At 47.3% G+C, this 26,349-nt stretch overlaps 1 protein-coding gene across 1 annotated transcript; it reads left to right on the plus strand.

Moving 5' to 3' along the window:
• The first annotated feature begins 1,115 nt into the window (after nucleotides 1-1,115).
• LOC138760220 (SPEG neighbor protein-like) lies at nucleotides 1,116-25,521 on the plus strand. The gene is made up of 5 exons (XM_069930559.1): nucleotides 1,116-1,189; nucleotides 7,649-7,770; nucleotides 14,168-14,475; nucleotides 22,674-22,815; nucleotides 25,097-25,521. The coding sequence occupies exons 2-5, from the start codon at nucleotides 7,649-7,651 to the stop codon at nucleotides 25,233-25,235; spliced, it is 711 nt and encodes a 236-aa protein (XP_069786660.1). The 5' UTR covers nucleotides 1,116-1,189; the 3' UTR covers nucleotides 25,236-25,521.
• Nucleotides 25,522-26,349: the final 828 nt, after the last annotated feature.

The raw sequence follows: 26,349 nt of genomic DNA on the forward strand, positions 1-26,349 counted from the left end.
GTTTGAAATTGGCCTTGTGGGAGGAGCCAGAGAGTAGTGGTGGATGATGGTTCTCAGACTGGAGTCCTGTGACTAGCGGTGCCTCAGGGATCAGTGCTGGGACCATTGTTGTTTGTCGTCTATATCAATGATCTGGATGATAATGTGATAAATTGGATCAGCAAGTTTGCTGATGGCACAAAGATTGGAGGCGTTGTGGGTAGGGAGGAAGATTTTCAAAGCTTGCAGAGGGATCTGGACCAGCTGGGAGAATGGGCCAGTAAATGGAAGTTGGAATTTAATGCAGACAAGTGTGAGGTGTTGCACTTTGGAAAAGCAAATTAAGGCAGGATGTACACTATAAACGGTAGGGCACCAATTTCCCTTATCCTCCTATCTCCCTTCCCCTCTCCTCCATTCTTCCTCCAATGTCTCCTTCTCTCCCCCCAACCCAATCCCCTCTCCCCTGCTCCCCGTCACCCCTCTCCTCATCCTTTCTCCTATGTCCCAACCCCTCCCCACCCTCACTTCCTTCCTCCCCATCCCCATTCCACCCCCTTCTCCTTCCCCTATTCCCCTACCCTCTCCTCTCCCTTCTCTATCCCCTCCCCATCTGCCCTCTGGGCCATGCTGCCCCTTTCCCCTCTCCTCCTCTGTCGCCCCTCTCTCTCCTCATCAACCACCCCACCCTCCTCCCCATTCCCTCCCCTACTCTCTCTCCCCTCCCTCTCCTTTCTCCATCCCCTGCCCACCGTCTCCCTCTCCTCCCCTATCCCGTCCCCCCCTGCCCTCTGCCCTGGATGCCAGCAGCGAGGAGCGCCGCCAGAGCCATGCTTTGAGCCGGCGGCCCATGTGTTGCGGGGCCCTGGGGAGAAGTCGGGTTTCCGCAGTAATTCCCTTACACAGCAGCGACTCCGCAATTAGAGCGGGGCTCGGGGACCCCGGGCGGGCACCGCTATATAAGGGATGCGAAGGCTCCAAACCTCAGGTCAATGGGGAGTTGCAGGTTCTCCGCACCTGCTCCAAAGAAGGGCAACAGCTGGGAGGAATGTGGGCAGGGGAGCGTCCCGTCCCCTCCCCTCCTCACCCCCCTCCCCTCCCACCCGGGCCACGCTTATATAACGCGCTCCCTCCACCCCCGGCCCTTTGAGTCTTGCTGTGCCTCGCATCCCGAACCTACAGAAGGCGGACGGTACAGCCTTACTCCGGGGTAAGTGGGGGGGGGGACAGAACAGTATTTGTCCGAGTATCTGCTCTGAGTTGCAAGGTCCCCACCCCGCCGGGGAGCTGCTTCCCCTGGGGGGTGGGGGAGGGGGTCGCAATCCGCCCAGACCTCCTTCCAGCTCCCCCGGACCTAAATGTGACTCCTGCACCCGCCAGGGCGCACGGGGGGTGGGCAGTGGGCGAGGGGGAGGTGGGCAGTGGGCGAGGGGGGGGTGGGCAGTGGGCGAGGGGGGGTGGGCAGTGGGCGAGGGGGAGGTGGGCAGTGGGCGAGGGGGGGTGAGCAGTGGGCGAGGGGGGGTGGGCAGTGGGCGAGGGGGAGGTGGGCAGTGGGCGAGGGGGGGTGAGCAGTGGGCGAGGGGGGGTGGGCAGTGGGCGAGGGAGGAGGGTGGGCAGTGGGCGAGGGGGAGGTGGGCAGTGGGCGAGGGGGGGTGGGCAGTGGGCGAGGGGGGGGTGGGCAGTGGGCGAGGGGGAGGTGGGCAGTGGGCGAGGGGGGGGTGGGCAGTGGGCGAGGGGGGGTGGGCAGTGGGCGAGGGGGAGGTGGGCAGTGGGCGAGGGGGGGTGAGCAGTGGGCGAGGGGGGGTGGGCAGTGGGCGAGGGGGAGGTGGGCAGTGGGCGAGGGGGGGTGAGCAGTGGGCGAGGGGGGGTGGGCAGTGGGCGAGGGAGGAGGGTGGGCAGTGGGCGAGGGGGAGGTGGGCAGTGGGCGAGGGGGAGGGTGGGCAGTGGGCGAGGGGGAGGGTGGGCAGTGGGCGAGGGGGAGGGTGGGCAGTGGGCGAGGGGGAGGTGGGCAGTGGGCGAGGGGGAGGGTGGGTAGTGGGCGAGGGGGAGGGTGGGCAGTGGGCGAGGGGGAGGGTGGGCAGTGGGCGAGGGGGGTGGGCAGTGGGCGAGGGGGGTGGACAGAGGGCGAGGGGGGTGGGGTCAGAGGGTGGGCAGTGGGCGAGGGAGGGGGCAGTGGGCGGGGAGTGGGCGATGGGGGGGTCAGGGAGTGAGTGAGGGGGACGTGGAGGAGGGGGAGCGGGAAGAGGGCGAGGGGGAGTGGGGGACAGGGGAGCGGGCAGGGTTGGGGAGTGGGTGATTGGGGGTCAGGGAGTGAGTGAGGGGGGACGTCGAGGAGGTGGACGGGGAGTGGGCGCCGGACACCCGGTGTCTGACCGGCAGTGGAGTTTGCCCGTCCCCGTGACCGCGTGGACCCGCCACCCAGTCCCACAGAGAATCCAGCGGGTGAACCCTTCCCCCGTTTCCTGCATCCCCGCGTCCACTGGATGAACCTACACATTGGTCGGGAATCCACCGTCCTCTGAGTAAAGAAAATCTCTCCCCAATTCAGTTGGAAAGATCCAGTCCGGAGTCCTGGTCAGGAGCCCCCGGCCCAGAACCCCCCCCCCCCCCAACCTGTCCCTGCGTGAGGTTTCATATCAGAAAATTCCCCGCGGGTCGGACAGCATCTGGGGGGAGAGAAACCGTTAACGTCGGGGCCGCCTGAACCAGGATCCTTCTCCACGGATCTGCACGACCCGTTCCAATATTCTCTCTGGTCTCCTCATACTGAGGGGGGGGGGGGTAGTAGGGGCACAAAGGGAGGAGAGAGAGAGAGAGAAAGCGCATGTGATGGAGGGGGAGAGAGGAGATTGACGGCGGGAGAAAGGGAACAGAGCAGAGATGGAGAGGGGACAGAGCAAGGGCAGGAAATAAGGCAAAGGTGGGTGTGTGTGTGTGAATTGCCCCTTTTATACTGCCTTTCAAGGCGGGAATATTGCTCTGTGTAAAAGGTACAAACATGGAATGGGGGGCGGGGTCATTGTAGTCCCTCCCATCTTTCAGGCAGCAGCGGGAGGGAGTCTCAGCACCGACTCAGTACCAGTGTTGTTTGGTTCAGTGTAAAAAAAGCCAAGCCAGGTTCTTTACAGCAGTATTAAGGGATCTCTGTCCGAATGTTACCAGTGGATCATAATTCCCATAGATCATGGAGTGTCACGGCAACAGGAGTGAGGAAAAACAACCAGCAAAATTAAAATTACACCTTCAAATTACAATATCGTACTACTTCATTCTCAAAAAAGTTATTGATTTCAGTTCACAAATTACTGATCTCAATATTGCAGCTAAAACACCAGCAGCAACAAAAACAACAGCGCTTGCTGGAGGAGCAGGCAGACGGAACCACATGATCTGAAGTGTCATTGTCATTGGGTCAGAACAACAGCTCTGACTGGAGCATGTTAGAAGGTTCAAAAAGTAAATGAGTATCAGGTTTTAGCCTTGTAGGTATATTCGTACATGTGAGCTGGGCTTCCGAAAAATGTTTCTGTTGTTATAGTTAACGACAGGGATCTTTTATATAAAAAATAATACATTTCTGCTGAAACACTGCACAATTTTAGAGGCAGTCATTTTGGTATCACCCCCTCTGATGGTGTCACCCGGTGCGGTCCGCACCCCCACCCTCCCCCCAAGAAGGGTGTGTGTGTGTGTGTGTGTGTGTGTGTGTGTGTGTGTGTGTGTGTGTGTGTGTGTGTGTGTGTGTGTGTGTGTGTGTGTGTGTGTAAAAATTACCAGCAAGTTCACAAGACATAGGAGCAGAATTTGGCCATTTGACCCCACCATTCTATCATGGCTGATTTACGATACTTTTCAGCCACATTCTCCTTCCTTCTCCCCACAACCAGTAATTCCCTTCCTTATCAAGAACCTATCAACCTCCACCTTAAATATCCCCAATGACCTGGCCTCCAAAGCCATCCGTGGCAGCAAATTCCACAGATTCACCGCCGTCTGGTACATAAATTCCTCCTCATCTCTGTCCTAAAGGGACGTTGGTGATGTTGTTCAGAGCTTGGGTTCTGAGCTCATAAGGTTACATGGAGGTTAAATTTGGGGATTGGATTGAAACCCACCCAAACCTCAGGAGAGGAGATAGCCATGGAATGTTACAGCACGGAAACAGGCCTTTCAGCCCAACTTGTCCATGCTGAACCAGTTATCCCTCTGAACATTTCCTCCCAAGTTACATACCCCCCCCAATCAGATCCACAGCCATGCAGAGTTTATCAAGATGGGAGAATGGGGGGATAAGGGGCAGTTCACCTTCATTCAGGCAGGGGGATCTGAAGCTACGTCTTCCCTCCCTCCTCCACAAACCAGTTTAAAAGTTTGGAGCAGAATTTGATAAACCTCTGAAGGGAGGGGCGGGAGGGAGAAGTCTCTCCTGTTGGAGGCGTGAGTGGGAGTGTGATGGGGAGTGGTGTTCGGGAGATTGGAGGCAACGGCAGGCAGATTGAGGAAGTGGGAGGTGATGGTGCAGTGGGGTAGTGCTGCTACCCCACAGTTACAGACCTGGGTGCAACTCTGACCTCTAGCGCTGACAGCATGGAGTTTGCACGCTCTCCCTGGGACTGCAAATTTCCCCCAGGTGTGGGTGAGCATGTTAACTGGACTCTGGTATGAGGGGAAGGAAGTTTGGGGGGGGATGTTTTGTTTTACACAGGGAGTGGTGGGTGTCTGGAATGCGTGGCCGGGAGGGGTGGTGGAGGCTGGAACAATTGGGACATTTAAAAGACTCTTGGACAGGCACATGGATGCAAGAAAAATAGAGGGTTACGGGTGTGAGGGAGGGAAGGGTTAGATTGATGAGGAGTAGGTTTACATCGGTCGGCACCACATCGTGGGCTGAAGGGCCTGTACTGTGCTTTTGAAAAAAATTATTTAGGCACACAGCATGGTAACTACCGGCTCACGAGCCCGTATCACCCAATTGATCTATCACATTTTGAAGAGTGGGAGGAAACCAGAGTGCCCAGGGAAATCCCATGCCGACACGGGGAGAACGTACAAACTCCTTACAGACAGCACGAGTTCGAACCCTGGTTGCTGGCGCTGTTACAGTAATGCACTAACCACTACATATAGAAACCTAGGAGCAGGAGAAGGCCATTCAGCCCTTCATGCCCTATTCCCATTTTATCTCCATACCCTGTGATCCCTTTAGGCTAGGACCACCTCCAGGTGGAGAGGCTACCCCCCAAATTGGAGGAACAACATCTTCCATTCCGCCTCTCCACTCTCCAACCAGACGGCATCAACATCAACTTCTCCAATTTCCGTTAACTCCCTCCCCCGAGCCTCTCTCTCTATCCCTACCCTCTGTCTCCTTTCCTTCAGCCCCCACCTCTTCCCTTCCTTCTATCAGAACTACCTTCCACCCTCTCTCCCAATCATTTCTCAGCTTCTACTCCCCTACATGTATCCACCTATGACCTCTTACCCATTAGCCTGTGCCCTCTTCCAGCCCCTTCCTCCCACCTCCCCCCACCTTTTTATTCAGAAGTCTACCAGTTTCTCCACGATGCTGACGAAGGGCCCAACCCCGAAACGGTGGTCACCCTTTGCTTCCTGTGGATGCTGCATGACCTGTGGAGTTTCTCCTGCAAAGGGCCACACCCTCTCAAACCCACTTCCTCTTGTTCCTTTGTCAATTTGGGGAAAATTATAGGGGGAACATGAGGGGAAATTTCTTTTCGCAGAGGGTGGTGGGGATGTGGAATGAGCTTCCGGCAGACGTGGTCGAGGTGGGATCATTGGTTACATTTAAGGAAAGACTGGATCGTTACATGGAGAGGAGAGGACTGGAGGGGTATGGACCGGGTGCTGGTCAGTGGGACTAGGAGGGTGGGGATTTGTTACGGCATGGACTAGTCGGGCCGAACTGGCCTGTTCTGTGCTATAAGTGGTTATATGGTTATATCTCTGATAAGTCTGGACAACAATTTTTATTTTTAAAGGATTTGCTTCCTGAACAAAAATTGGGGATTATGATGGACAACTTGAAGCTGAACACAAAGATTATTTCCGATTTGCTGTATCATGTAGGAAGTTGGAGAAACATTCAGTGAACTTTTATTGAATTTAGCGTGTTTAATCGTATAATGACGCAGACTCATTGCATTAGTTTGACTGACCTAAAAGTGTTTTGCAGCTGATTTTCATCTGTACTTAGCATCTGATGCCTCTCATGCAAGTGTACAACAATAGTCGGATTCCAATCGCTCTAATACCACTTTTGCGTGGTCGCAGTGGCCTGGTGAAACCTTTCACCGTATTCGTCACTGATGACACCAAGATCAGCAGGGACAAAGTCCAAGTGCGAATGCAGAAAACAAATTTTTATATCTAAAAGAAACGTGATAGGAACATTTTATGGTGATTTTTGTGATCAGAATTCCAAAATCCATAAAATACACCCATTAATGTCCAGGAAGCAAAATGTTCATAGACCAGTGTAACCTTTTGCACCACCATTCTTGCACTGCCAAGAAGTTATCCATATAAAACAGAGATTAGGAAGATCTTCTTTAGCCAGAGGGTTGTGGATCTGTGGAACTCACTGCCACATACAGCAGTGGAAGCCAGATTACTGGGAGTATTTACACAAGAAATAGGCAAGTATCTTATGAGTGAGGGTATCAAGGGATATGGGGTAAAGGCTGGAAATTGGAACTAGTGTAGAGTAGCTTAGTGTAGATTTATGGAACAGACTCGATGGGCCGAGTGGCCTGCTTCTGTTCCTTTGTCTTGTGATTTGAAAGCTGGAGGTGCATCTATGGACACTTGGTGACTGGGGGTGGGGTTCTCTTTTTCCTTCTCTCTCTCTGAATGGAAAAGGCATTTCAGGCAATTTCTGCCCGTGGCGAATCTGTCTGCCTTACAGCAGGCCAAAAGCAATTTCATGTGAAATGACCGTTTTATCTCAATGACCATAAATTTGAATCTTGAAACTTACATTCATAGCCAAATCATTGATGCAGATGAGAAGCAGTGGAGCAAACACTGTTCTCTACAACACACCACTGGTCATAGGCCTTCAGTTTGAGTGACAATCCTCCGACCATCAGCCTCTGACCCCTGCCTCCAAGCCGATTATGTTTAAAAATAAAAGATCGGCCGTTGAAGTCCAGAATGAGACAAAATCTTTTCTCTTGCTGGATCGTGAGTTTTTGGAAGTCTATCTCAAAGGCCGATGGAAGCAGAGTGGGTACTTTTGTGGCTGAGGTAGAGACTCAGGGAGAAGTCCAACAGGCCCCATTGAGTCTGTGTTATCCATCAAGCACCTCCTTATACTAATCCTGCATTCATCCAGTTTTTCAACTCCCTCTAGCTTTCCCCACACACTGGGGGAAAACCTACGTCAGGCCCACTGACCCACGTGTTTGGGATGAGCACCCAAGGGGGGATCTCACACTGTCACAAGGGGGTGCCGGCAAACCCCACACAGACAGCATTGGAGGTTGGGATCGAACCTGCGTCTCCACCACCCACTGAAATGCCCGTGATGAGGAATGGGTGGTCGGGGACTGGCAGAATCCAATCAGCCATGGTCTTGATGGACAGTACTGCAGGCTGGTAGGTCTGAGTGGCCACTCAGGCTCTTAATTCATATGCTTGTGTGTGGCAGATGTCAAAGACCGTTCCTGCCAAGAAGGTGGCTGCCCCACCTCCAGGCTGCAACATTGACATCAACGACCCGATGGTGCAGGATGCAGCCATCAAAATCCAGGCTTCATTCCGTGGCCACAGGTAGGAACAGCTCCATCTCCACCATGTCCACAGGGGAGGCGTCCAGGTGTGGGGAGAACCTGCTGGAGCAGCCAGAGATTGGCTGGGCAGTGCCTCCATGGTTGGTTAAATGTCAATCAAAGGGGCTGGCTCCATAATTGGCCACTGATTGGTCAGTATAGGATCAGTACTGGACCAATGAGGGGTCACTACAATCAGTGAGAAACCAGTAATTGGTCAGAGGGATCACCGGGAGGTCGAAACTGGTCACGGAGAAGTCAGAGATCTCCAAAGGCTCCGAGCAAAGCCGTGGGAAATTCGTAGAATCAAGGAGTCTTATAGCATGGAAACAGGCTCTTCGGCCCAACTCATCCATGCTGGCCAAGATGTCTACCTGAACTCATCACATTTACCTGCTGTTGATCCATAAGACCATAAATATTCCAGTCCGGTGCCTTGTATCTACCATACAACACAATGTTGCAGCCAGACCAGACATTCTCAGTTAAGCTCCTGTAAAATTCCACCTCTCCCTCCTTTGATCCGTAAGACATAGGAGCAGAAATAGGCCATTCAGCCCATTGCATCTGCCCCTCCATTTAATCATGAGCTGATCCATTTCCCCACTCAGCCCCACTGCCCGTCCTTCTCCCCATAACCTTTGATACCCTGGCTAATCAAGAACCTATCAATCTCTCTCCTAAATGATCCGACCTCCACAACCACCTGTGACAACAAATTCTATAGATTCACCACCCTCTGGCTGAACCAATTCCTCCACATCTCTGACCCATATCACTCTAGACCTCTCTGATCCACATACCCTTTCAATGGACATTTACCATCCACTTAAACATCGTTATTTTTCCTTCCTCTATCATCTCCCCTCCCAGTTTATTCCACACCCCTGCTGCCAACCCTCTTGAATGACCTCAGGTCACTTTTCAATCATCCCCCCTTTCATCTTAAACCTGTGCCCTCCAGTTTTAGACTCCCCTACCCTGGGGAAAAGACTGTCCGTACATCTTATCCACAGTACATAGAACATTCCTGCACAGTACAGGCCATTCAGCCCATGATGTTGTGCCGACCCATATAAATCGACTCCACAACAATCGAACCCTTCCCTCCCTCACACCTGTAATCCGCTATTGTTCTCAAGAGTCTTTTGAATGTCCCTATTGTTCCAGCCTCCACCACCACCCCCAGCGACACATTCCAGGGCCCCACCACTCTGTGTGTGAAAAAATACCTCCCTCTGACGTCTCCCCTGAACTTCCCTCACCTTAAACAGATGTCCCCTGGTTGTTTGCTATTGTTGCCCCAGGATAAAGGAACTGACTGTCCACCCTCTTAATCTAACAGGTCACCCCCACCCCAGCATCCTCCACTCCAGAGAGAAAAGTCCCGCTGTACAAATAGGAGCAGGAGCAGTGAAGGGTCTTTAACCTGAAACTCTGTTTCTCTCTCCACAGATGCTGCCTGGCCTGCTAAGTGTTTCCAGCATTTTCTGTGATATATTTAGGAACATAAGTAGGTCACATAACACCCCCCCACACAACCCCCCTACAATCCAGCCCGTCGATCAATAAGGTTGAGAGTCGTTGATTCGTAATATCTCCTCCTTCCCCATTGAGCCCTGATAGCCTCTTGCCCTTTCACTCCCACTGCCTTCCGAAGACCTGTGACCTTCAAAAACTTTCAACTCGCTCATCTCAAACGGGTAATGGGTGCTGGAGATATTCAGCAGGTCACACAGCATCCAGAGGGAGTCAAAGGAATCCAATGTTTCGGGCCTGGACCCTTCATCCTGACCTGCTGAGTTTCTCCGGCTCATTTGTACTCGGCCCGAGCATCTTGCTTAAAATGTAATGGGTGGCATTCCAATGAGATTGAGTGATTTAATAGAAGTGGCTTGTTTAAATTGAAGTTTCATTTCCCCATTATACCTAGTTCAGTGAGAAGAATTCTCCAGTGAGCAGTCAAACAGGTTTGCTGCAACATTCATACAGCAATGTAAAGGGCACAAGGTGCAGAATATAGAAATGAAGTGGAGATCAGTTTGCACCAAGCAAGGGCAGCGAGAGAGCGCTTTGGTGGTGGGGTTCATGCAAGAGCCTGATGGCTGTGGGAAAGAAACTGTCACTGCACACTTCCAGGGGGGAGAAGAGAGTGTGTCTGGGGCGTGATGGGTGTCAGCTGCATTTTTCAGTCAGCAGGAGGTTTGACGGAGTCTGTGGAGGGAAATGGAAGTGTCCAAAAATTTGGTTGCTAAATTTGCCGACAACACAAAGATGGGAGGGGGACTGAGTTGTGAGGGGGAGAGAGGGAAGCTACAAAGGGATATAGACAGGACCAGTGACCAGTGAGTGGGCAAACCTCTGGCAGTGTGTAATGTGAAACTATCCATTTGGGAAAAGACAGGATATAACCTCGGTGCCAGGAAGCTGCAAGGGGCTGAGCGGAGGAGGGTTCTTGGTGTGAGCGCTCAGTTTATAAATAGCTTGAATGCAGCGACCACAAGTCATCAGGAAAGGTGCCGGAATGTTCTCATTCATAGCCGGGGAGGACCCAGAGAGGTGATGAGGCATTGGTCAGATCTTACCTGGAGGACTGTGTACAATACTAGTAGCACAAGAGACAGCAGATGCTGGAATCCAGAACACAAAAGCTCTGCTACGAGAACACAATGGGTCAAGCAGCATCCATGGGAGAGAAAGAATGGTTGATGGTTCATCAGGATGGAGAGTGCAGAGGGGTGATGGCTGGTGTAATGGAAAGGGGTCGGACCAGGGGCCAGTGGAGAGGGGGGGAAGGATAACGGACAGATGGGGAAGGCGAGGGGTAGAGGCAGTTGATTGGTGGGTGCCAGCCAAAGGGAGAAAGAGGGAGGGGAAGTTGAAGGGGCCTCAGGTGGAGGGAGATGATGAGCAGGGTGCAGATGGAGACAGCTGATATAGGGTGCTGTGGACCCAAAAGGCTGCAGGCACAGGAATCTGATCAGTAAAGGATCTGGACCAGCTGGAAAAATGTGCTACAAAATGGCAGATGGAATTTAATGCAGACAAGTGCGAGGTGTTGCATTTTGGAAGGACAAACCAAGAAAGGACGGAGACGGTAAATGATAGGGGACTGAGGAGTGTGGTAGAACAGAGATCTGGGAATACATATACATAATTCCCTTAAAAGTGGCGTCACAGGTGGACAGGGTTGTTAAGAGAGCTTTTGGTATATTAGCCTTCATAAATCAAAGTGTTGAATACTGGAGTTGGGATATTATGGTAAAGTTGTATAAGACATTGATGAGGCCAAATTTGGAAGATTGTGTACAGTTTTGGTCATCGAACTACAGGAAGGATATCAATAAGATAGAAAGAGTGAAGAGAAGATTTACTAGGATGTTGGCGGGACTTCAGGAACTGAGTTACAGGGAAAGGTTAAACAGGTTAGGACTTTATTCCCTGGAATGTAGAAGAATATGTTTTGTGTCTACCCGAATAATATGAATATTCCTTCTCCTTTGGGTGTTTCTCCTCCATATATCCAAAAGTTGCATCTCCTGCATTGATTTAACCATAAGTTTGGTTACTTTGTTCTTTCTGCTAGTCTTTTGTCCAGTTTTATCCATCTTTGAGTCCAAATTAAGGTTAAAGTCCCCTCCTATCAGTATATTCCCCTGTGTATCTGCAATCTTCAAAAAGATATCTTGCATAAACTTTTGATCCTCTTCATTAGGTGCATATACATCGAGCAAAGTCCAGAATTCTGAATATATCTGACACTTTATCATTACATACCTCCCTGCTGGATCTATTATTTCCTCCTCTATTTTGATTGGTACATTTTTATTGATTAATATAGCTACTCCTCTGGCTTTTGAATTATATGACGCTGCCGTTACGTGCCCTACCCAGTCTCTCCTCAATTTCTTGTGTTCCACTTCAGTTAGATGTGTTTCCTGCACGAATGCTATATCAATTTTTTCTTTCTTCAGTAAATTTAACAGCCTCTTCCTTTTGATTTGTTTATGTATTCCATTAATATTTATAGTCATATAGTTCAACATGGCCATTTCATACTTTGTTTACCTCTCATTTCCGCTTCCTCATCACCACCTTTCCTCCTTATCCATTTCTGTTTTTTTTCCCTGAACACACTGTAAGACAACACTACTAAAACATAAAATATTGAGTGCAGAAGAATGAAGGGAGGTTTGATCGAGGTGTTTAAAATTATGAGAGGGACAGACAGAGTAAATGCAGTTAGACTTTTTCTACTGAGGGTGGGTGAGATACAAACCAGAGGACATGGGTTAAGGGTGAAAGGGGAAAAATTGAGGGGCAACTTCTTCACACAGAGAGTGGTGGGGGTGTGGAACGAGGTACCAGCTGAAGTGAATGTGGGCTCAATTTGAAGATTTAAGAAGAATTTGGACAGGTACAAGGATGGGAGAGGCATGGAGGGCTGTGGACTGGGTGCAGGTCAGAGGGACTAGGCAAACACAATGGTTCCACACAGACTAGAGGGGCTGAAGGGCCTGCTTCTACGCTGTAATGTTCAGTGGTTTCTATGGTTTACTCAAAATTACAACAACGACATTTGTGTCTTAAATGCAGAGAAGGATTTAGAAAGAGAAGGTTGGGCTGAACAATCTGGAATCAGTGGCCTCTCTTGGGTGGGCAAGATGAGCAGATGAGGTCCGTGTCCCTTGGGGTGAGAGGGGACGCTCCCAGCCTAAGGCCAGGGGGCTGATGTGGAAAGGATATTACCTCTTTGGCATCAGAGATGTAGTGGGGGCTTTCTCTGAGGCTTTGAAAACTTTCTTTGCCAGAGTCGCCAGGAGGCAGAGCTGGACGGATTCTTGAAAAATGAAAAATCTGCAGACTCTTGAAATCTGAAATAAAGGCAGAGAACGCTGGAAACACTTGGCAGAACGGGCAGCATCCGTGGAGGGAGAAACAGAGGTCACGTTTCAGGCTGGAGACCCTTTGGCAGAACTGCAAAACACAGACTCTAGATAAGGAAGGGATGAGGAGGTGACCGTCAGGCCACCTGTCACCTGTATGAATGGTGGACCAGACACGAGAGGGTCAAGAGTCACATGCTCTCCATCTGCCAATAAGTATTGCCCATTCTTAACTTGCATTGAGGTTTTATTGCACGTTTATTTGTCATGTTATATCCAGTATTGTGACAAGGCTTCTTCTGCAAGCAGTCTAACAGGTTAGTTCTAACATCGATACAACCTTGTTAAAGTCAAAAGCACAATGTACAGAATACAGAACTGAAGATTAGTTAGCATCAAGCAAGGGCAGCGTGACAGCATTTTGGTGATGGGGCTCGTGCAGGAGCCTGATGGCTGTGGGGAAGAAACTGAGTCTAAGCCCGCTGGTGTGCACTTTTGCCCTTATGAGCCTGCTCCCCAATGGGAGGAGGGGGGAGAGAAGAGAGTGTGTCTGGGGCGCGATGGATCGGTGGGTCAGCTGCCTTTCCCGGGTGGCGGGAGGGGTAGGCAGAGTCCGTGGAGGGGAGGGAAGTGGCCAAAAGTTTGGTTGCTAAATTTGCCGACAACACAAAGATGGGAGGGGGACTGAGTTGTGAAGGGAAGAGAGGGAAGCTACAAAGAGATATATACAGGTCCAGTGAGTGGGCAGATCTCTGGCAGAGTGTAATGTGAAACTATCCATTTTAGAAAAGGCAGGATATAACCATGGTGCCAAGAAGCAGCAGGGGGCTGAGCAGAGGAGGGTTCTTGGTGTGAGTGCATGGTTTACAAATAGCTTGAATGCAGCAACCATAAGTCATCAGGAAAGGTGGCGGAATGTTCTCATTCATAGCCAGGGCAGGGGGTGCGGTGGGTGGGGGGGGGGGGCGGATTGCATGCAATTGTAGAGAGGTGATGGGACATTCCCAAGCAAAGGCAGCGTGAGAGCACTGTTATGGGATTCATTTAGGAGCCTGATGCCTGTAGGGAAAGTAAACTCTTTAAGCCTGTTGATGCATGCTTTCTGATGGGGAGGGGAAGAAGAAGGGGTGTCTGGGGTGCGATGGGTCCCACAGTGGGTCAGCTGCCTTTCCCTGGTGGCGGGAGGTGCAGACGGGGTCTGTGGAGGGGAGTTTGCGTGATGTTCTGAGCTGCATCCACCACCTTCTGCAGCTTCTCCCGACCTCGAGCAGAGCAGCTCCCGCCCCACGCTGTGATGCACCTGGTGTCTGTTCTCACCGGTGAGAGTGAACCACCTTCCTGAACCCCTGCAGACCTCCTAAAGGTGGTCCCAGGGAAGTGTTGGCGAGGGTATGCTCTAGCATTTGGGAGCGATGCAGTTGCTGTGCTCTGCGTGGGTGCGTGGGTCTGGAAGTGGAACCTGTGGAGTTGGTACCCTGTTCCTCGTTCTAACAACTGCCTCCCACGTCCCAGAGAACGCAGGGTCCTGCGAGAGAAAGGTCCGCCCCGAATCCTGAAGGACCTGAAGGACGTGGTACTGATCGAGGGCAGTGCGGCCAGGCTGGACTGCAGGGTCAGTGCCTTCCCTGACCCTCTCATCCGCTGGTTCAAAGATGGCAGGGAGCTGAAGGACGGGCCTAAGTACCGCTACACATTCGAGGACCCCGACGTAGTGGCATTGGTAGTGCGTGATGGGACACTGTCGGATCTGGGCAAGTACACCATCTCAATCACCAACACATTCGGAGAAGCGTACGACTCTGCAAAGATCATTATCGAAGGTAAATGCTTCCTCTCTCTTGATGCTGGACCTCTGACCCCAAACCCTCTGAACGTTCCCCCAGGGCCACTGTTAGAACCGTACAACATGGCAGCACAGAAACAAGCCCCTTCAGCCCTTCTAGTCTGTGCTGAACCATTTATTCTTGCCCAGTCCCATTAACCTGTACCCAGGCCGTATCACTCCATCCATCCACGTACCTATTCAAATTCATCTAAAATCTTGTTTTTCTGAATATTTGATTTTCAAAGACTTGTACAAATCCAAACACCACAATCTCTCTCAACAACAGTATATAACATCGAGTCTATTTTATCCCCTACCTCTCTCCCATATCCTAATACATCAAAGAAAAGATTAGATAAATTAAACAAATACCAGTAAAATCACAAACTCTTAAGGGAAAAACCCAAAGAAACCTAAATAAAGGAGATAAGAAACAAAATACAAGAGCCTGTTACCTGCACCACGACCCCATCACTGGTCTCTCGCATTCCACTACTGGCACCAATACCTTTCCTTTATTCAGAAGGGGTAATGTTATATCTGCAGGCCAATGTGTTGCAGACAGGGTTGCCCCACTCTAATGAATGTGTCATATTTCCTCCTTAAATTGTACATGATTTTCTCCAGGGGAAATCAACTCTTCATTTCCATATTCCATCGGTAATATTTAGTTGGGAGTCGGACTTCCACGGAACCGCTATACAATTCCTGGCTACTGAGAAGGCGACTTTGCAAACTGAATTTGGTATCTGGAAAGTTTAAAACTCAGGCCCATAATGTTTCTCGGAAGGTACATTTCTGGATCTCGTGGAAAATCCACCTTTGTAAATTTTTTTCAGAAGGTCCTCCAGGTCCTCCCAGAAAGATCTCACCTTTGTACACAGCCAGGTTGAATGGATAAAGGTTCCAATCTCCACACCACACCTAAAGCATATTTCCGAGTTTTCTAGTTTGGATTTATATAATTTTTGTGGTGTGAGGTACAGTTGATGCAGGAAATTGTTTGTACCTGGCGTTAATAGCAGATGTCATGCTGTCCAGACACAGGTCTGACCAGCACCGCTCTTGGATTGTTGTGTCCAAGTCTGACTCCCACCTTTCCCATGACCTGTAAGCCCGGCTTCGGGCCCTCACTTTGGAATAGGAAATACATTATAGAGACTTTGAATTAGAGTCTCCATGTCACTACACATAGGCAGGGCCATAGTTGGTCCTAAATTAATTTCCCTTAAATGTTAAAATTGAGCCCATATTCACCATTTCAGATAGAAGCTCGTTCCACACTCCCACCACTCTCTGATTTCCCCCTCACAATTCCCTTAAACTTTTATCCCTTCACTCTTAACCCATGTCCTCTGATTTGTATCTCACTCCCCTCAGTGGAAAAAGCCGACGTACATTTACTCTGTCTGTCCCCCTCATAATTTTGAATACCTCGATCAAATCTCCCCTCATTCTTTTACACTCCAGGGAATAAAGTCCTAACCTGTTTAACCTTTCCCTGTAACTCAGTTCCTGAAGTTTGAGCAACATCCTAGTAAATCTTCTCTGCCCTCTTTCTATCTTATTGATGTCTTTCCCGTAGTTCGGTGACCAAAACTGCACACAATTCTCCAAATTTGGCCTCACCAATGTCTAATACAACTTTTAAAAAATATTTTATTTCTAATTCTTTTTCAAAAATAAACATAAAATCTTCAAGATCACAATATATTAAAATTTTTCTTATCCACAACAACAAACAACAAAAATAACAGTCCCTTCCTCCCCCTTTCCATACATACAGATCTGCTCACCGTCAGAGATCACAAATCTTTTAAATATTAAACATGAAAAACTATGCTTGGGGATGTATAATATCAGAATTTATATTCCTTTCGGTTACTGTATCTGGGCCCCTGTGTGGTCCAGGTTTGGCTGCCAGACCTTTACAGAGGGTCACACTTGTTCTTTAAGTTATATGTGATCTTTTCGATAGGTTTAGAGCTGTTCATTTCCACAGTCCATCGTGCTATAAGGAGAGAGGAGTTGAATGTCCAAGTGATCGCGATACATTTTTTCACTCCCACTAATGCTATTTTTGTTGCTTATTTCCATGACATTACCTAATAGATATCGCTCCGGTCACCCATGAAGGCCATTCCTGTGATCCTGTTTAATTTTTCCGCAATTTCTTGCCAAAATGGCCTCACTTACACGCACAACCACGTGGCACATAAAAAAGTTCCTGTCTTAATCCCACATCTGAAACACATCTCTGAAATTTCAGCTTTTGATCTGTGTAACTTCTGTGAGGTAAGATATAATTGGTGGAAAAAAAATTACACTGAACCAGTCCATGCCTTGCATTTATAATTGAGGTTGCGCTGTCCTTACATCAATCTGACCAGCTTCTTTCTGGAATCACCACACCCAAGTCTGACTCCCATCTTTCCCTTGACCTCTGCAACCTTTGTTTTGCACTTTCGCTCTAGAGAGCAGAGTATCTTTTTGTTATAAAATTGGGTACATTCCCTGTCCAAACTGTTTGATCAGTTTCACTAATTTTAGGTGGGGTTAACGTTGGTCCCCATTTTTCTCTTAAGAACGATCTGAGCTGGAGAAAACAAAAGAAGGTCCCATTGGCCAATCCGTATTTGTGTTTTAGTTGTTCGAAAGACACAAGAGTTCCTTCTGTGTAACATTCTTTAATATATTTTATACCTTTGTCATACCACAAATTTAATATTCTATTGCCCAGATTCATAGGCAATGACACATTTTTACACAATTGTGCTTTTATTGATACCCCTATTTTTTTAATGAAACATTCATTAATTTCTTGCCATGTTCTAATCATATGTATTAGAATGGGATTAATCATCTTTTTCTGTAGTGATTTGACACTTTGCTTCTTTGCTTCCCCCTCCTCCATTGAATACATTCCCATTTGAACCCAAGGTGGGGGGATGTCTTCAGTGAAGAAGGCTGCGAGAAATCTAGCCTGTGCAGCTAGGTAATATTTTTTGAAATCTGGAAGTCTAAGTCCTCCCAGCCCATAGTCCCATGGCAGTTTTACCAGTGGAATTCTTGGTACCTTGTTATTCCATAGGAACTGTCTGATATGGTTGTTTAATAATTTAAAGAAATGTTTAGGTAATGGAATAGGCAGCGATATGAAAAGATATTGCGGTCTTGGCATTACCTTCATTTTGATGCAATTAACTCTTCCCACTAGAGTAATCGGTAAGTCTCTCCATTTCTGCAGGTCCTCTTCTACCTTCCCCAAAAGAGGAACATAATTTAGTTCATATGGATGTTGTAAATTGTTGTCAGTTGCTATTCCAAGATATTTTATTCCATCCATCTTCCATTGAAATTTGCTTCCTTTTCAGTATCTGGCATATTCAAAATGTATCAATGATATTATTTCACTTTTGTCCATACTTATTTTATAACCAGATATTTTTCCATATTTTACTAGTGTCCCTTGTAATTTTTCCAAAGAGTTTGCCAGGTCAGATAGGTACAAAAGCACATCATCAGGGAATAGACTGATTGCCTGACTCTGAAGCCCTTTATATTGGATTCCTTTTTATTATCTCCCCCAGTGGTTCAATCACTAGAATAAAAAGCACTGGGGACAGGGGGCATCCCTGTCTACTCGATCTACATTGACAACATCTGATTATTGGTTATAATTTTGGCTTGTGCTTTATGATATAAAGTTTTTATTCAGTTTATAAATGTTCTACCTATGCCAAATTTTTCCAGTGCTTCAAATAGAAAGGACTATTCCAAATGGTTGAATGCTTTTTCCCTATCCAGGGAGACTGTAATACTTGGATCCCTTTTGAATTTTGCCATGTGTTTTATATTAAATAATCTTCCTAGACTATTTGAGGAAAGTCTTCTTTTTTACAAGTCCTACCTGCTCTGTATGTATCAGTTCCAGTAGGTATTGTCCTAATCTATTAGCCAACATTTATAATCTGCATTTAACAGAGAGGTTGGTCGATGTAATAAGGTTTTTATTGAGCCATTTTTTTGGTAACACTGTGATAATCGCTGTTGAGAATGATTCCAGGAGGGTCTGTGTTTCCACTGCTTGGTCCAGAATATCCATTAACAGAGGCATTAATAATTCTTTGAATTGTCTATAAAACTCAGGTGGGAATCCATCCTCCCCTGGTGATTTATCAGCCTGTGGGGTAGCCAGGCCTTTTTCAATTTCTTCTCTTGTAAAGGGAGTGTTTTGTTCTATCCTTTCTCTCTCTTCTAGTTTTGGAAGTTCAACATTCAACAGAAATTCTTCCAGTCTCCTAGTAATTCTGATTTGTAATGTATTGTGTAATGTGTAAAGGTGTCATGGATTTCCTTTTGTTTATATATTAGAGTGTCTATCTCTGTTCTTATAGCGTTTATCATTCTTAATGACTCCTTTGCTTTAATTTGCCAAGATAGGACTTCATATGCCTGTTGTTTAGTTTTTAATGTAGCTTTGTCTGTTCCACATGTTTGTATTGTATTATATCTTAGCTTTTTATTCTCTAGTAATCTTTATTCTTCTTGTAGTCCTGTTCTTTGATTTTTTTTTCTAATTCTATATATTTCTTCAAACTGTTTACTTCTGCCATATATTCTCTTTTAATATTCTTTGTATAGGATATAATTTGTTTCCTCAAATGTAACCATTTACAGCACAGAAACAGGCTAGTTTGGCCCATAACCCTTCACACATCTCCCATTCATATACCCATCCAACCTTTCTTTGAATATTAACATCGATCTCACTTCTACCACCACTGCCAGAAGTTCATTCCATACCCCCACCACCCTCTGCGTGAAGAAATTCCCCCTCAACTTTTCCCTTTTTACTCTCAATCTATGCCCTCTTGTTGGAATCTCCCCCACTCTCAGTGGAAAAAGCCTGTCCATATTGATTCTATCTGTCCCCCTTATAATTTTAAAGATGTCTATCAAATCTCCCCTTAATCTTCTACACTCCAGGGAATAAAGTCCCAGCTTGTAACTCAAACCCTGAAACCTCAGCAACATTCTCGTAAACCTCCTCTGCATTCTCTCTATACTGTTTAGATCCTTCATGTAATTCATCAACCAAAATTACATTGAGTGTGCCCCATATCAGAAAATTATTATTAGTAGACAGCTGGTTTGTTTTGCAAAATATTTCTATCTGTCTCTTTATAAAAATCACAGAAGTCTGTTTTTTAAGTAGTGTGGGATTGACACACAATTATTGTGAAAGTTAATGTTAAAGGTGAGTGGTCTGATAGAAACCTCATTTTTATCACTAGTTTTTAACTGGACAGACATTAAAAATAAGTGAATTCTTGTCTGTGAGTCGTGCACCCTTGAGTAAAAAGAGTAGTCTCCTCTCTCTTGGTAGGATTTAATTCCCTCCATATTTTGATAAGGTTTAAATCCTTCATATACAAAATTGTGTTTTCCCCTCATTCCTGTTCTTGCAGATTTATCCAAGATTGGGTCCAAGCAGAAATTAAAATCTCCTCTAACCAATATATTTTGTCTTCCCTCTGCTGTTTTTAAGATAATATCCTTCATCATCATAATTTGGGGCATAAATATTCATAAATGTCCATGCTTCTCCATAAATTTTACAGTGTGTCATTACATACCTTCCAGTTTGATCAATCAAATCATCTTCTATTAACACTGGTGTATTTTTATTAATTAGAATCACCATCCATCTGCCCTTGAACCAAAGGAAGATGATTTGGTAAGATGCATTTCTTGCAGAAAGATTATATCCACTTTTAATTTCTTTAGGAATACCAAGACTCTTTTTCTATTGACCAGCCAGTTTAAACCCATTAACATTAAGACCAATAGACTTTAGTGTTTTATCTATACCATTTTTCAAACAAGTATTGCATAACAATAATATCTTTCCAATTTTTAAAATAATACTGTAACATTTCCCTTCTAAGAAACATACATATTTCCCCTTTAAGAAATACACCCACATCCCTATCTCTGACGATGGCGTAAAGAAACGAGCCTGGACGGATGCCCACGGAATCTTCTGAAGAAGAACCCCTCCCTTTAGCGCCATCTTTTAAAACCGCTCTTCTCCCAACACCATTTTCCCCCATAAGTCGGGGGCCCCACCCTGCCACTTACCTCACCACCTTCCTTTAATATAATATAAAGAGCTCTCTGTGTATATTATATGATTTTTAATGGCAAAAACAAGATGGCTCAGTACCACAAAATAGAAAAAAGATAAATTCTTCAGTTAGTCCCACTCCAAAATAGTCTTTCCGATCTTCTTCTCTGCCAGCTCAAATTTCTTCACAACTTTCGTAAAAACTCTTCCACTTCTTTATTCTTGAAAATTTTCCGATTACCTACTGGGACATTAACCCTCAGCGTCGCTGAGTAAAACATAGAGTATTTTAAATTTTGGGATTGCAGTTGTCTCTTTACCTCATCAAATCCTTTCTTTGTTAGACCAAGACAGAGCTGAAGTCCTGGAAAAACATTACTTTTGCATTGTCCACCACTAATGGGCCATTGTTAGTTTTTTGAATATTTGTTTGCTAACCAGGACTGGTTGGGGTTGCTGTTTGCCAGTTTGCCAGTTCTTCTGGATCCGAGGGGTCAGTGAGCCCTTTCAATTTGCAGCTTTGCATTTAACTTGCTTTGTCCCAGCATTTGTGGGCCCTGTGTTTCAAAGAAACTCACCGGTCCTCTCAGTCCAATGATTCTTACATTGTTGCATCTGGTGAAATTTTCCATGTTATCAACCTGGTCCATCAGCCCTTTTCTTCTCCCAGAGCCTTCAGCCTGTCTTTTGTCCAGCTCAGCCTCCACTTGACTCATTCGTTCCATTATGTCTTCCACAACCTCTTTAATTTCCGATACGTATCATCGCTGATTCAAAGCTCATGAAGCAAGTGTACAAAGTTTCCATCTTATTCAGGATGTTGGTTATATCTTGGGGTGACCACCACCACCCCCCCCCCCCCCGCCCTGCTGGGCTTAGCTGGTCTCAAGGCCCATCCTCATCGGGCTTCCACTCCATGTTCCCGGCTGAGCCTGTTGCTTCTTCTGTTTTTGCTTTTGGTTGCATTGGTCATTTAGAACTAGTTTTAACCATTTTTAACGATGAAATTTGATTATTGAGCTTTCAAAATGTCTTTTTAATACTTTTTATGGAGAGCTCTTTCAAAACATGTCTGCTCAGATCCCCTGCATCGCCACACTGCCCCCAATATCTTACACAACTTTAGGACAACGTCCCAACTCCTATACTCTTTTCACACCCTGTCCGCCTGTGACACCACTTTCATGGAATTATGTACCTGTATTCCCAGATCCCTCTGTTCTACCGCACTCCTCAGTGCCCGACCATTTACCGTGTACATCCTTTCTTGGTTTGTTCTTCCAAAATGCATCACCTCACACTTGTCTGTATTAAATTCCATCTGTCATTTTTTTGGCCCATTTTCCCAGCTGGTTCAGATCCCTCTGCAAACCTTTGAAAACCTTCCTCGCTGTCCATAACATCTCCAATCTTAGTGTCATCTGCTTCTCCCTTTATTTCATTTTCTTTCGAACTGCACTGTCTGATGTCTCTGGAAATCCTGGGATCTCCATGGCAAACTTCGTCACTCACATTCCCACTGCCGATCCTTCAGGCCAGCCTGCTATCGTCCCTTTCCCAGTTCCGTTGAAGGGCCTTTGTCCTGAGCCATTTACTCTGTCTCTCCCTCCACAGATGACTCCTGGCCTGCTAAGTGCTGCCAGCATTTTACATTTTTATTTCAGAATTCCAGCATCTGCAGTGTTTTTTTCTCGAAATAGTTTCAACAGGATTTTTCTCGTGGGTATGGAAGGGGGAGCAGGGGGTGGTGAGAGACTAATTGGAGAGTTCCTTGATAGAGCTAGTAGATTCACGATGGGCCAAATAGGTGGGTCCTGAGATTCTTCCTTTAGCAGTTCCTGGGGACCTGAAGCCAACCACCTGCCGGGGGCCAGTGCATCAGTGGTTGGCCAGGGGGATTTTCCACTGATCACTGAGAGATCCTCTGCATTGCGGGATCCTGGGTCATAGGGCACGTCCTCTGAGGGCTCTCGGCTGCCTTTTCCAACTTCCCCACTGGCTATCCCTTTGACATCTGTGACCCTCGCCCTCTGACCCCCCTCACCCTCATCCTGTGCCCACAGTTCCAGGGAAGATCGAAAAGGGGCCAGATAATGTGAAGGCCAAGGTTGGACAGACAGTGAAACTGGTGGTGCAAATCAGCGGTGAGCCGGAGCCCGATGTGGGATGGTGCAAGGATGGCGTGGACATCGATGAGAATGACAGGTAACGGGGATGCAGCTGGAGGGGAAGGCCATTCAGCCCATTGTAGCCTGTTCCACCATTCAATACAATCATGGCTGATTGTGTGAACTCCACCCTATTCCTGCTTTTTCTCCACACTCCTTGATCCCTTTATCCAATTGGGCGACATCTAACTCCCTTCAGAATACATCCAACAAACTTTCTTCAGCAACGCTCTGTGGCAGTAAATTCCACAAGTTCACAACTCTCTGAGTGAAGACGGCTCTCCTCCTCTCAGTTTTGAATACCTTTCCCCTCATCCCTTGTTCTGGAACATTCTTCCTGCAGCTACCCTGTCCAGTCCTGTCAGAACTGTATACAATGAGATCGCCTCTCATTCTTCTAAATCCCAATGCGTGTAACCCTGATCTATCCAGTCTTCATCCATCAGTTTGGCCATCCCTGATCTAACCTGCACTGCACCCCCTCAGGAATGTCCTCGCTCAGATCAGGAGGCCAAACTGCACACAATACTCAAGGTGTGGCCCTGTACAATGACCTGAAAGATGTAGATAACATTACAATTGGGTTAGATAAACAGCATCATTATCCCAGGGGAACAGTATCAGAAACAAACAGGGTGTAAGGTGAGAGGAAGAGGTTTTAGAGGGGATCCAAGTGGAGTGAAGAAGGCATTTGAGATTCGCACCTTCATGGGTCAGGGCACTGAATACAGGAACAGGGACGTCCCGTATCATCTGGACAGGATGGTGTTGAGTGCAGTAGTAACAGGAAAGTAGTGATTAAACTACAAGGATGTTTGCAGCCCTGGGGGTTTTGAGTTACAAGGAGGGACAGGACAAACTGGGACTGTTTGATGGCTCTTGGACTGGACTCCTTGGAGATCAGAAGAATGAGGGGGAACCTTACAGAAGCGTTTTGAATGTTGAACAGCCTGGACAGAGTCAATGTGACAGTTGTTTCCCATGTTAAATTTATTTTAAAATTTTTTTAAACTTAAAAAAAAATTTGGACGTAGAGCACGGTAACAAGCCTTTCCGGGACACGTGCCCCTGCCATCCAATAGCACCCAATTAACCTACAACCCCGGTACGTTTTGAAGGGTGGAAGGAAACCGGAGCACCCGGAGGAAACCCACTCAGACACGGTGAGAACGTACAAACTCCTTACAGACAGCGCGGGATTCAAACCTGGTCACTGGTGCTGCAATGCCGTTGCACTAACTTCTACGCTAAGCGTGCCACCCTATGCTGGGGGGTGGGTCAAAGACAAGAGGGCACAACTTGACATCTGTGACCCTCACCCTCTGACCCCCCTCACCCTCTCCTTGTGAGGTTTGAGTTACAGGGAAAGGTTGTGCAGACTGGGGCATTTTTCTCTGGAGTGTAGAAGATTGAGAGGGGACTTGATAGAGGTGTTTAAGATTTTAAAAGGGACAGACAGAGTAAACGTGGATAGGCTTTTTCAATTAAGAGTGGGGGAGATTCAAATGAGAGGGCATGGTTTAAAATTGAAGGGGGAAAATTATAAGGGGAACATGAGGGGAAATTTCTTTACGCAAAGGGTGGTAGGGATGTGGAATGAGCTTCCGGCAGACGTGGTCGAGGCGGGATCATTGGTTACATTTAAGGAAAGACTGGATAGTTACATGGATAGGAGAGGACTGGAGGGGTATGGACCGGGTGCTGGTCAATGGGACTAGGAGGGTGGGGATTTGTTACGGCATGGACTAGTAGGGCCGAACTGGCCTGTTCTGTGCTGTGTGGTTACATGGTTAACTTCAGGATTGAAGGGCACCCATTTAAAACAGAGATGCGGAGTTATTTCTTCAGCCAGAGAGCAGTAAACCTTTGGAATTTGCTACCACGGGCGGGTGTGGAGGCTGGGTTGTTGTGTGTATTTAAGGCAGAGATTGATCAGTATCTGAATAGTCAGGGCATCAAGGGTTATGGGGAGAAGGCTGGAGTGGGGCTGAGTGGGGGAATGGACCAGCTCATGATAGAATGGCAGCATGAACTCAATGGACCAAATGGCCTACTTCTGCTCCAATATCTTGTATATCTCCTCTACCCTTCTCTCCCCTCCCTCCATCTCATTCTCTCTTTTGCTCTTCCCTCTCTTCTCCCTTTCTTCCTTTACTTGCCGCTTCTTTCCTTTCTCATCCCCCTATTTCTCTCTTTCTCCTCCCTCTCCCTTCTCTTTCCCACACCCTCCCTCTCTACTCTCCCTTCTCCACCTCAATTTCCCCCTCCTTCTCACTCTCTCTGCTCTGTCTCATTCTCTCTCTCTCTCTCTCTCGCAGAGTGTTCTATGATATCGATGTGGACACAACAACTCTCACAATCAAAAACATCACTAAAGCAGATGCTGGAAAATATGAAGTTTACGTGGAGAACAGTCTAGGGATGGATCAGTCTTTCGCTAGAATCGACGTCAACTGATTTTGCACTTTCCTCTCTCCCTCTCTCACACACCCTTGCACACTCTCACTCTTTCACGTTATCTCACAATCTCTCTTTCTCACACACACTCTCTTTCAATCTCTCTCACACTCTCTGTCTCCCCGTCTGCAATTGGAAGGCGTCCTGACCTTGGGAACAGGAAACAAGAACCTCGTAGAGTGGGCAGAGACACCCTCTGTTGGCTCTTCACCTGCAGCCCTCTCCCTTGCCCAATCTCAAGGACACCACTTTTGTTTAAAATAAATGTCTGAACCCGTTTCGTTTACATGCTTGTCTGAGTGTTGCAGTCACGTGACTTCAGGGTCAGTAAACCAGCGTGTGATGCGCGTGCGGGAGCGTCAGAGGGAACATTCCCTCCGTGTGAGCTGGTGATTCAGATCAGATCAGAAACTATTTATTCTCATAATAAAACAGAAAGGTAATATTACACAAAATTGCCTTTATATAGAGCTTAGAACACTACAGCACAGTAAAGGCCCTTCTGCCCTCGATGCTGATCTGACCCATATATTCCTTAAAAAAAGTACTAAATCCTCCCTACCCCGTAACTCAATTTTTTTCTTCCATCCATGTGCCCATCTAAGAGTCTCTTAAATGCCCCCAATGTTCCAGCCTCCACCACCAGCCCCGGCAAGGCATTTCAGGAACCCATAATCTCTGTATAAAAAAACGTACCCCTGTCATCTCCCCTAAACTTCCCTCCCTTCACTTTGTACCCACGTCCTCTGGTGTTTGCTGATCCTGCCCTGGGAAACAGGTGCTGGCCGTCCACCCTGTCTATGCCTCTCAGAATCATGTCAACCTCTATTAAGTCTTTCATACTTCTACGCTCCAAAGAGAAAAGTCCCAGCTCTGCTATGACTTATTTCCCAATCCAGGCAACATCCTGGTAAATCTCCTCTGCTCCATCTCCATAGCATCTACATCTTTCCTGTAATGAGGTGACCAGAACTGAACACAATATTCTAAGTGTGGTCTCACTAGAGATCTATAGAGTTGTAACATGACATCTCTACTTCTGAACTCAATCCCTTTATTAATGAAACTCAGCATCCCACAGGCCTTCTTAACTATCCTGTCAACCTGTGTGGCG

This window comes from Narcine bancroftii, chromosome 4 (assembly GCF_036971445.1).
Source record: "Narcine bancroftii isolate sNarBan1 chromosome 4, sNarBan1.hap1, whole genome shotgun sequence".
NCBI lineage: Eukaryota > Metazoa > Chordata > Chondrichthyes > Torpediniformes > Narcinidae > Narcine > Narcine bancroftii.

What these genes read in the sequence shown, in the direction of transcription:
- LOC138760220 (XM_069930559.1), top strand. Translation starts at nt 7,649, where the DNA reads ATGTCAAAGACCGTTCCTGCCAAGAAGGTGGCTGCCCCACCTCCAGGC. An exon ending in GCTTCATTCCGTGGCCACAG is followed by an intron (nt 7,771 to 14,167) that starts GTAGGAACAGCT and finishes CCCACGTCCCAG; the next exon opens with AGAACGCAGGGTCCTGCGAG. An exon ending in GACATCGATGAGAATGACAG is followed by an intron (nt 22,816 to 25,096) that starts GTAACGGGGATG and finishes TCTCTCTCGCAG; the next exon opens with AGTGTTCTATGATATCGATG.